The sequence below is a fragment of the Urocitellus parryii genome, chromosome 3 (assembly GCF_045843805.1).
Source record: "Urocitellus parryii isolate mUroPar1 chromosome 3, mUroPar1.hap1, whole genome shotgun sequence".
NCBI classification, from domain to species: Eukaryota; Metazoa; Chordata; class Mammalia; order Rodentia; family Sciuridae; genus Urocitellus; species Urocitellus parryii.
The window spans coordinates 19,621,307-19,633,738 of record NC_135533.1 but is presented as its reverse complement, the minus strand read 5'-3'; the positions used below and the strand labels follow the sequence as shown (position 1 = coordinate 19,633,738).

Sequence of the window (12,432 nt, the reverse complement as noted above, 5' to 3'; positions counted from 1 at the left end):
AACCAAGAAGTCAGAGAATAATGTTTTGTAACACTTCTGTCACCTTTCAGGTACCACTCATGTTGTCATTTAGCAGCATTTTTTAAAAATACAATCATCCCTATTTTATTTATTGAACATATTCTTGAAAGATACCCCCTAACCTACCACACAATTTATTTATCCTAAGGGATTAACTATGATAAGGAGTACTAATTAGTATGATCTGCTTTCATGATTACTCAACAATTCAGAAACTAAGAATGAAATCTAGAAATGATGTCTCCCAATAATGTGACCTATTAATGGATGCTTCTGCTTCCTACTCAGATAATGGATTATGTTAATAAGAGAGATGGATGTGATATCTTTTTCTGCAGCTAAGGTAAATGAAAAAAAAAAAAAGCTAACTGAATACCAGGTATTGTGCTAAAGCACCTTTTTTATGGGCTATTTTTAGGGGCATTGTCCAGTCAGAAGAAAAACTTGTCATCAGTGCATCTTGGGCAAAAGATGATGATATCAGCAGACTCTTGAAATCACTACCAAACTGGATCAATATGGCTCAGCCCAAACAGCTGAGGCCAAAGAGAGAAGAGGAAGAAGATTTCATAAGGTAAAGATCTATTTTTTAAGATCTTTTTTTTAAGATCTATTTTCTAAGTGATATAAACATATGGAGGAAAGTACACATGTTTAGCTCCTCAAGGTCGTGATTCTTTCCTTGGCCCTGTGGAGTCTGGTTAGGGTGTTTTTGATTTCTTATATTTCCTCTTGATCATTTCTTAGTATATCATCTCTTCTTATATACCTATGGTTTACTTTTTATTTAATACAATATACTGAGAAAAATATATATGTACATACGTATCTCTCTCTCTCTCTCTCTCTCTCTCTCTCTCTATATATATATATATATATATATATACACATACACATGTGTGTATGTGAGTATGTATACCACACACATATTTACATGTACACACAATAGTATGAGGCATAATAAATGTATAGAAATGTACATATATCAAAGCCAGTTTAGTGAACATGGTGATGAAACAGAATGTGTTTGTAACTAATATCCAAATCAAACAGAACTTAAGGGAGGTGCAGAGGCACACATCTATAATCCCAGCGACTCGGGAGGCTGAGTTCAAAGTCAACCTCAGCAACTTAGCAAGGCCCTAAGCAACATAGTAAGAGTCTATCTCAAAACTTTTAAATAAATTTTATAAAGGGCATCATTGCTCAGTGGTTGAGCACCCGTGGATTCGATCCCTGGTACCAAAAAAAAGAAGAAGAAGAAGAAAAAGAAAAGAAACACAACTTTACCAACAAGAGATGAAACATAGCAACTTGAGAACTCCAAGTTATTCTTATCTGATTTCTAACTACATAGACTAGTTTAATCTGGTTTTGGACCTTATATAAATGGAATCATGCAGTTATGTACTCTTTTACGACAGGCTTCTTACGTTCTACCTTATGTTGGCAAGATTTATCCATATTGTGTATAGGTTCTCTTTACTTTGAATAGACCACTGTGTGTAGTAAGCACTACAGGTTTTTTAGAAAATATTTTATTATGTGTATGTATGACTATATATGTATGTGGTGGTATGTATATACGCATAGGTACAGAAATGTGTGTATGTATATTATTCATTCTACAGTTGGTGAGCATTGTTTAGCTTTCATTTTGGAGCAATAACAAGTAGTTAGCTATAAATATTCTGCTGTGTCTTTTGGTGACCATGAGTATATGCCAATAGAAGAATTGCTGGTTGAGTTTTAGTTCATACTGTCAAACAGTTTTCCAAAGAAAATTGGTCGTAAGAATTTATGTTCTCCCAGTGATATATGAAAGTGCCAGTTGTTCCACATTTCATTAACACTTGCCATTTTCATTCTTTTAAGTTGTATCCATTCTGGTAGGTTTGTAGCAGTATCTCATTGTTATTTATTTATTTATTTATTATTAATATTTTTTAGTTGTAGATGGACACACATTATCTTTGTTTATTAATTTATTTTTTATATGGTGCTGTGGATTAAACCTAGTGCCTCACAGGTGAAAGGCAAGTGCTCTACCTCTAAGCCACAATCCCAACCCTCTCATTATTATTTAATTTGCATTTCTCTCACAGATGATGAGAACTTTCAATTTATTTTTATGTATTTCTTGGCCATTTGGATATTTCTTTCATGATATGTTGTTTCAGATAATTTCCTAGTAATTTCTAAATAGGTTGTCTGTCTGCTCCCTAGAGACTCTGGGGAGTTATTCATACATCAGGTGAAACTCTGTTATGGATGGATCAGTCTTCTCCCACTTGACATGTTGCCTTGTTATTCTCCTAACAGTGTCTTTTACTATCAACCTTTTAAAAGTTTCAGTAAGTCTAGTTTATTAATCCTTTTATGGACATGCCGTTTGTACCCTATTAAGAAACCTTTGCTTATACAAAAGTCACATAGATGTTTTCCTTTAAAACTTCCATTGTGTTGAATAAATATCCAAATCTCAGCTTCTGAAATCAATTAAAATTCTAAAATTTTTAATTTTGTATTCTTGCACTCTATACTTCCCTTAATTTAGATCACATTATCATGGTTTTAGTAGGAGAGTGTATCCTCCTGATTTTTTTTTTTTTTTTTTTCTGTCAGGAGAGGTGAGGAGGATTAAGAGATTGATCAACTTGAGCCTCAAGTACAAATAAGTAAACTGACCTAAGACAAGCCAGGCCGGGCACAGGGTTCACTCCTTCACTGAATTACCTTCGTATTAGCCTTCCCAGATTCTTAAAAGGTCTAGGGCAAACATATTCTCACCCTTTTCTTTAAGTATTTCATATAACCATATCCATTAGCATTAATAGTTGTTTAAGAAGCTATTTCTGAAGCAATTTCTCCCAACTTTGCAGGATTCTTTAAGTAAATATGTGCCTTTTTCTTGTTCCTCAGCTTATTGTTCTATAGTTTTTGAATTGGGTTTTATACTTGCAAATGGTTTTTAATCAGGTGTGTTAGTTATCTTCAATAGCATAAAGTTAAAGGAAACAGTTTCTAGCTCTATTTTAGAAGAGACTGCTGAGCCAGAGATGAACGTCTGTGTATACCTCACTTTTTTGATTTAGAAAAGCTACGAATAAGACCCTTTTTTTTTCCTCTTGAATTTACGAAAGAATTGTGTCACTTTCCATCTTAAACTTGGAGGAAAAACAAATTATGTTAACATTTCTTAGCTTTCTTGGTGTGATCTACATGAAGACGTGAAGTAAAATATAGTCTTAATTGTATAACACACTGAAATACATAAATATGATTATACCCTTGTAACCCCCTCCCAGATTAAAATATGGAATTTTTTACTGTTCTCAAACGGCCTTCCTTCCCTCAAAGCAACTACTATTCTGATTTCTATATTCATAGCTTACTTTGTCTGTCTTTAAATTTTACATACATTTCATCATAGTGTCTGGTTCTATTTTTGTGTTTGTTTTTCCTGAACAAGCCTCAAAGATTTGCTCATGTTTTTGCTGGTAGACATGACTTGGAAAACAAATTATATTTCCTTTAACAGAAGAGAACTACATTTTGCGATCTGTTTTGTTTTGTATGTTGATTGATTCTTTCCTTTTAAACTGTCACATTCTCTTCTGGATTAGAAGTTGAAAGCAAGTCAGGAGGAAAGGATGCTCTTCATTGCTATTCATTGTGGTTGAGCTGACCGAGAGCCTTGAGCAGCACATTAGAGCGCCAGAGAACATGGCTCGAGCCAAAAGGACTGAAAAGTCACACTCTCCTCCTATAATTAGTTTTTAAAGCTCAGAAGGGTATTTGGCACCCAGATGAATATAGAATCCAGTGCCCTTTGCATCCAATAAAGGTTACATTCCCTTCATTACTAAACAAAGCCCTTTTCTATTCTTGTTTTTTAACTAAAAAATAAAATGTATTATTTCCAGGTTTAATTTTGAATAGAGGGGGAAAAAATTAGGTCAAGCCGGGGCTTTAATAGAAAAGAAAAACAGCAAATACCCTTCTATTCCCAAGGAAACTGAAAGCAGGTTCTTTAGCTCGATTGTCTTTGCACCTGTCATGTATATGTATATATTTATCCTTTTGAGATCAGGGAGTATCCACTGATAAAAGGCAGCCCTGCTTGCTGGAGGTGTAATTAACAGAAGGAAGAAGGTATGGAGGAGTAAAGGAGGTAAGGAAGGGCTGTGTAGGAGGTGGGGAGGCCAGGTGTATTAGAAAAAGTCGCCCTCAAACCAGCTACCCATTCAGGGTCCCTGAATTTCAAAGAATAGGTATCATTCCTCTAGAACCAGGTTTGAAAATTCTTAAATGGGATTGGTGGGATCAGGACTGGATTTTTCAGGTTATAAGAGACAAACATTACATAAAAACCTAAAAACTAGTCTTGAACTATAGCAGGTAGAGAGATGAATGATAAAAAATTAAGTCTAAGGACAGATTGTACAATCGATTACAATGATCAAAATAGTAAGAGCTAACAGAGCCTGGCACCCACCATACAGTGATGTTATGAGTTTCCAAGAATTGTTACTCCCATTCAACAAACGAGGAGACTGAGGCACAGAGAAATTAGCAACTTACCCAAGTTTACAGAGCTATCAAGTGACAGAGCTATAATGTGAATCCAGGTCGCCTGGCTCCCTGAGCCACCACACTGGAGTCAGCCGCCTAAAAATGGATCCGGAATTTACATTTTTGAACTTTTGAGTCATTTCTTTATTTTCATTCACCATCATAATCTTGACTGATAGTCATCATTTTCTGATAAGGTCAAAAGCTTTATCACATTGGCACTTTGACTAGATTTGTTTGATATTTTGACATTCACTGTTATATTTGATATATGTATTCCTTCCAATAACAGACTTAAAACAGCACATATCCAGCAATGTCTAGGGAGAATAATGTATTGAAACCAAGTTTATAGGTGCATTAAAAATGCTTCTTTTATTTTCCTCTGAGTCATAAGTTTCCCTAGTCAAAGCAAAGAAAATAGAAATAACCATTGTTGAAAAGGGAAGGAGGACACAAAAGGGATGAAATATAAAATTATAAAACTAAAGTGTGTAGTTTTGGAATAGAGGGTGATGCAGTCCTGAATATGGAAGAGAAGCCATTTGTAGCTATTTAGTTATTTAGAAGGTATCTTTTACAACTTGGGGAATCAAACGAGTGGATGCTCATTAAGACTCATTTTTGTTGTTTTATGAAATTATTAGTTAAAATGATTAAATAATCACAAAATATTGTTTTCAATGATCAACTGGTTGATTATAATAATTTATGTGAGTAATGAAAAAAAGAGTCTGAATAAAAGCAGAAAACACCTTTACCTGACTTCTCTGGAATCCCTAGGTCCTTTAAGATGTTGAATGAATAAAATGAATTTTAAAAACTGGAAAAATCGGCCACTCTTCAATTAAAAATCATAAAATGTGAGTAATAGGGATGTTTTAAACTATAAGATGGTGCTTTGCGTGGACTCCTGAAAGTTACACACATAGAAACATTTTCCCTTTGGAAGCTTCATGGGCCTGAATTCTGGTCCTCAGCATTGACTCTGCCTAGTTTGCTTTGTTTTCCTTTGTGGGTCTTTATATCTGTTCTGGTTTTTTTTATCCAGTTCAAATTAGACAATTATAAGAGAAGCAGAAATCTATCACAGGTAGGAATACATTTTGATATAGAAATTGCATGGATAAAGTAGAGCATTAATAATTTTCTGAAAAGTTCCACTCGAAAATTTAAAAGGTCCCTAGCATAACGTAAGCAATGGCTATTAACACGTACTGGCTAACTACAACTATTCAAAATCTTTAGATAAATTTGAGGAAGCAAATGAAAGAGATGCAAGAAAAAGACTTTAGCTACCTTGAAGAAAATGTTCAGTGGATGCTGACATTGATTTCACTACCTCTGGGTGCTTAATATGACTTTAAAAATATATTTATAAAAGGAAAAATGAATCTAAAAACATGACCATATCAAATAAGTGCAAGAGTAGAAAATGTTTTGCTAAAATGTTCCCTTTTCCTACCTTCATTAAATCAGACAAACATCATGGATAGATGTAAGTCAGGATGAGAAGCAGACTTACATCCCAAAATAAAACAAAAAAGACAGGCCATTAACTAGAGACTGCAACAAACATATTAATTAATGTTCAAGATGATCGAATTAGGCACTTTGTTATTACATCAAAGTTCTTTTTTTTTTCTTAGTGATCCAGTTCTTGTTGTCAAAAGATTGGTAGTAAATGAGGCAGAGGGAGGAGAAAACAAACATAAAATCTCCCCTACAAGTTGCATAAGTGCTAGTCTCTCTAGGCAATTATTTGGCAAGTACAATCCTGTTAGTATTATTAAAAAGCCACTAATTTGATATTCTCTGCATTTTTTATTGAATTTCAGTTCATGGAATTATTTAATATTTTTCATTAGGTGTACATTTAATCCCATTTCTCTTTTTCTCATTTGCAGTCTTAGAAAAAGGAAAAAACTGTCATCCTTCCAGTTTAGTCCACCTTAGCCCTTGAGGCTGATAGTGATCATCTTGCCATCACGATGGTGGACAGGATGTGCAGGATGGGGCCCTGGAAGGTGAGCAGGACAGGGCAGGCAGTGAGACTTGCAAAATCATTGCTGCAAGGCCTGTGCCTTCTGCCAGCTTCCCCTACTCTGTCTCTAATGAAGGCTGAAAGTCCCTGCCAGATGATGAAGGGCCACTCACCTCCTCATATCTGTCTTTTCCTGTTGCAATTTTTAAGGTTTTCAGTCTGCACTGCTTTTCCACCCCTCGTCATCTCCCATTCCCATTCCTCCTTCCTGGAATGCCCTCTGATCATCCCACCGTACCTCTTGTACCTGCACAGCTTGGCTTCAAGATTCAACTCAGGTATCAACTCCTCCAGCATCTTCTCCCAGCAGCCCTCTCCCCTCCTGCAAGCCACAGGGCTTCCCATTGGACTAGGAGCTCCCAGTCTGGAGAGAGTCATACAAATGAGCAGACACTTTAGGGGGCGATATCTGTTGCCCCTTAAGGTAAAGCTATGTGTAAACATATGTAGAAGAGACTAGTAAAAGCTATGTATTAGGAAGGAGTGGAGGATGTCACTGGGGCCAAGAGGAGGGGACCCAAGTAAGCTAAGTCTTTACTTAAGCTAAGTCTCCTCCATCAAGCAGGAGATCAGAATAAAACCTCTAAAATCAACACATCAACAAGAAGCATTTTTAATAGATTACTTAGCTAGATGAATATGATCACTAGAAGAACTGAGAGAAAGAAACTATTTTTCAAAACCTCTGCATTTTTTCTTGGGGCACAGGACAGAGGCTGGGGAGGAGTGGGATGGGGGCCAGTGCTCATCATTTAACCATGGGTAATTATTACTTTGGTTTAAAATTTTTACTTGCTTAAAAAAAACTCCATGCATCCTCAAACCCTGTCACTATTTGCTTCTAGTTCACTAATTCTCCAAAATACACTGTCATTCTAACAATTTTATCCCTGAAAAAAAACTTTGTCTTAAAATTTATCTTTATTTTTCACCAATTTTATACAAAACATTCACTCTTCTGTACTGAGAATACATTGCGACCAAAGTTCCCATCTATGTGTGTGTGTGTGTGTGTGTGTGTATGTGTCTTTCTCTTAAGACCACATCCTGTTTCTCATCTCTTCTCTCTAGTCTAAGAGACTCACTTGAAGATCTGATGCTTGGGTGCCCTGGCTTAAGATCAATTGTTTAGTGTCTCTACTTTGAACAGATTTAGAAGAATACTTGGAGGAAGTATTCAATGCTATATAAATTTCAGCTTTTAAACATCATCATTCTATGTAGTCGAAAAGCCAAAGTATATTATGTTCACATTATAAGTGGTAGCCGATTATTTTAATCATACACTGATAATGTCTCTCAGCTCAAGACATGTTCTTGATGGGAAACTATTACAATTTGTATGAGTGCTGTAGAAAACCTGCACCCCCTGGAAGTTCCAGCAGCTAAAGAAACAGCTTGTGCTTAGTTGTTTATGTCGAGTGTTGCTCAACAACATCTATGAAGGAAACTTAGTGGCCAAGCTTGTTTGATTGGCTTTTCTAAAAAAATATGTGTTCTTGTTCTTAGCTAACAAAGCAAGTCAATGCAACTTTATTCCTAGTTTAGTTTCCACACCATAACTCTGGGCTGGTGCCACAGTTTCTAAAATGCTGCTTTGCAATCAGCTCTTTGCTTATTGTTAGCAGCATCAATTTTCATGGAATTTTTCACTTTCCTTAGCCACGGATATATCAGTGAACTCTTGTTCCAAAAAAGGGATATTTTTAAAAATGTAGAGAAACTCGTGATACTGAGCCTTAGTTCCTGCCCCATTCTGCCTCTAATTTGCTGTGTGTCTCCTCATTCCTCTGCACCTCCATCTCGTCATCTGCCAACCACAATCAGTAAGTCTAGATTTATTGGTCATTTTTCAAAAATAGTGAGCCTGAATGTGTGTGTGTGAGTGTGTATGTGTGCATACACGCATGTGTATTTATTTTAACTGACATATTAGGTCTTATTTATGTTGTGTTTTTATGTTTTGGATTTACAGTCTGGAATAGATTGGAACTCCTTGTATAACGAGTACACCTAGTGCATTCTGCCCATTTTGTCAAACTTTGAATATAATTTTACTATTTTTAGTTATTAATTAGAGTTCTAGTTTTAGTATGTTTACATTCATGGCATATATTTGCAAACATTCATCATTTATTTGATGCCTCAGAAAAACAACCTTCAATTATAATGCTGTTTTATAAGAAACTTTGGTTAATTCTCTGATGTTTACTGGCCAATGAAGTTTTCAGCAAAACACTGCACAAAAGCAGAGACTGCTTGTAATAGGTTTTGAAACCATCAAGTTCCCAGATCAATTCAGCTTTACACTTCTGATATCAGAAGTGTAATGCAAACGACTAGAGTGAGTCATTGCTCTAGAATTTTGGTGTTGAATAACAGAATGAGTCACACAGTACTTGCTCAATATATGCTTGTTGAATGCACACAGGCCTGCCTTCTTGTACTCCTTGTTATACAAATAGTGGAGTTAAATAAGAAAAAGGATAGTATTGGAATCTTTGAGTGTGGATACTATTTACCTAAAATCTGAGCTCTAGTTTTCCATTAGCAATTGGAGATTTTTAAGTTAACTGTTTAACAGAATATATAGAATTCATTAATAATACAGACAAAGGAACAAAGTTATGCTGCTAGAAAAGCAGCTTAAATTAAAAATAAAATTATAGAGAAGTGTTAAAGAATTTCTTCTTATATAAATTATGCAGATCTGATTCAAGTAGGAAAAGTTTTTTTTTTAACCGTAATGAATCTCCCATAATAATGCATTTGAACTTATCACACAGTTACCTACATTGACCTGTGATTAAAATCTTAGCCTCTAATTGGAGACCAGCTCTTTGAACCCCAATCTTTTGCTACCAGCTAATCTCTGTCAGAATGATGCTTTTGTGTCTTTTCTTTTAGATAAGGACCCCAAGAGGTGGCAAAGCTGCCCCTAGCAGAATGGTGCCTGCAATTTAGTTTCCAGACCTTTGCCCTGCCACAGCCTTGGTAGCTCTAGCCCTTTTTTCTTCAAGAAAAGACTTGGTTGTGCATATAATTTTTTCTGTGCTCCCTAATAGGAACATAACATATAAAGTGCTCAAAAATACTTATATAAAGACAAAAAGGAGGAGCAGGAGGAGGAGGCAAAGGAGAAGGAGAAGGAAGCGGAAGAGGAGGAGGAGGCCGAGAGAAGAAAAAGACAGGGTTGGAGATGTAGCTCAGTAGGTAGAGCATCTGCTTAGAATGCACAGGTGCTTTGCATCCCCAGCACCACCCAAAAAGAAAAGAAAGAAAAGAAAAATAAGACAGTGTGTATTTATGCATTCATAAATTAAGCATGTGAAAACATAACTGACTGTCATTCTAAATATTATCTCTCTGGACCTGAAATGAGAACAACAAAAAGAGTTTGCAAGAGTTCTGATGGCTTTAGTAATATTGTTCAAGTTTTTAATTTGTTGCATTGCCTTCTTATCACACATGTTATATTATACCTTATATAAAACCTTCATTTCTAGAAACTCAACACTGGTTAGAAACTTAGAGATAAGGGAGAAACTAATTTTGAAAAGCCCAACCATTGCCCTGTTTCTCACTTCTTAGTTTTCTCCTGAGCTTAGACTTTTTTTGTTTTTTAAAAATTGAAAAATGTTTAACCCTCAAAAAATGTGAAATAATAATCCAATGAATACATGTATACTGTACACTGACTTGCATTTGCTGTTACTATTTGTCATGTACATTCTTCTTTCTCTCTAAATACACATACACTTCCTTCCTGCCAAGCCTTCCAAAAGTAGGCTACAAACACAGTGACCATTCTCCCTTGAACTTCAGCATGTATCTCCCAAGAGCAAAGACCCCCTCTTCAATACCTACCTCCTTACAGTATGTATTAGTTTTATGTTTCTGCCCTAACAAATTACTCAAAAATTAATGGCTTAAAACACAAATCTGTCTTTACAGTTCTGTAGGTCAGAATTCCAACCTAAGTCTCAATAAGATAAAATAGAGATTTCTGCAGGGCTGTCTTTCTTTTCTGGAGGTTCTGAGGAAAATCCATTTCCTTGCCTCTCTACCTTCTAGAGACCAGCATCACACTTTGGTCTGTGGTCTCCCTCCATCTTTCAAGTGAGCAACACAGCCTCTCTCGGACCTTTCTTCCATGATCACTTCTCACTCACTGACCAGTCACTTGAAGTACTCTGGTTTTAAGGACCATGTAATTAGATTTAATACACCCAGACAATCCAGGATAATCTCCCCATCTCAATGTGGTGTTTAACCTTAATCTCATCTGTAAAGTTCTTTTTTACTGAAGTAACATAATCACAGTCCCTGCAATTAGAACTTCTTTGCAGGGCCATAATTCTACTTACCATACCACACCTTTCAAAACTTTATCCAGCATATATCTACAGTTATATTTTCCCAGTTGCCCCTCAAAAATGTCACTTACATTTTTTTTTAAATCCAGGATTCACTCAAGGTTCACATATTGTGTTTTATCACCTCAGTTTTCACTAATGTACAACAACAGTCTCATCAACTCCCTCTATTTATTTGTAACTTGGAATCTTTGGATAGAGTCTAGGGTGATGTCAAGCAGAGGTCTGAGTTCATCTACCAGTTTCTTGGTGATTATATTCAGCCTGACTGTTTCTGTCAGGAACACCAGATACGTGATATTTTATACCTGCAGCCCTCTCGTGAAGCCTGGCTATGCTACATGGAGGAAAGCCAAGCCTGACCATTTGGGCAAGGTAGTACTGCCAGATCTCTTTTTGGTCAAGGTTTATTTCCTTTGTTATTAATTAATAAAAGAGGTTCATTAATATTCTCTGTGGGGTGGCACTCTGACACAATGTGATTTTCCTCTTCTCTAACAACTTTACATAGTTTCAGCATCCATTGATAACCCTTGTCTGAAACATTGTCATTATTTTATTTAAAAATAGCTTTTCCTCTGACTCCCTACCTTCTACATTTCCCTCTCCTTTCTCTCTCGCTCTTTTCATTTATATTTAATATTGAGGTATAATTTACTTACAATGTAATACAACAGATCTCAGTGATCAATTGCTTGAGTTTGGCAGGTTCATACACACATATAATCTGCACCCCAGTCAGTATAGAGAACACACTCACTACCACTGGAAAGATTTCTTTTGCCTCTCCACCTGGAGGCAACCACTGCTCTGATATCTCTGCTACAGTTTTACCTATTCTAGAATTCCACAGTAACAGAATCATACAGTAGTGCCGTGCCCTTTTGTGTCTGACTTCCTTTATTCAGAATAATGGTTTGAGCTTCAACCCTATTATCATACCATATCATCCCTTTATCAGTACTTTCTGTTTATTCTTGAGCGGTTTCCACTGTATGGATATGCTACAATTCATTTTTTTCAGTTGTCCTGTTAATGGGCATTTGGGTTGTGTCCAGTTTCATTCGTGATAAATAAAACTGCTGTTAATGATGCTGTGTTGTTCATTAATTACTATTAAATGGCTGTCTTTATATGCTTTTGTTCTTTTGATAATGGCATAGAAGTAGAATTGCTGTGCCATAGGTTAGGCATATGAAACTGCTAAACTGCTAAACTCCTTCACATCCTTAACAGCATTTTGTTCTGTTTCTTATTTTCTCTAAAAGTTCATGAAAGACTGGTTTTATTTCTTTCTTAAATGCTTGATAGAATTGATAGAATTCAACAGCAAAGCAATCTGGACCTGTATTTTTTTTTTAGAAGCTTTTTCTTATTTTGATTTCTTTAATGTAGCAGTTTACATTTTCTATTACT

The 12,432-nt window shown here is 35.7% G+C and overlaps 1 protein-coding gene across 1 annotated transcript in view; it reads left to right on the top strand.

Annotated features, from left to right (window-relative positions):
* Window positions 1-12,432, top strand: part of Exoc4 (exocyst complex component 4) — a 783,024-nt gene that overhangs the window by 634,034 nt on the left and 136,558 nt on the right. Inside the window, exon 13 of the mRNA XM_026392784.2 lies at window positions 440-595. Coding sequence (XP_026248569.1) covers window positions 440-595 — 156 coding nt within the window. The remainder of the gene's footprint in view (window positions 1-439; window positions 596-12,432) is intronic.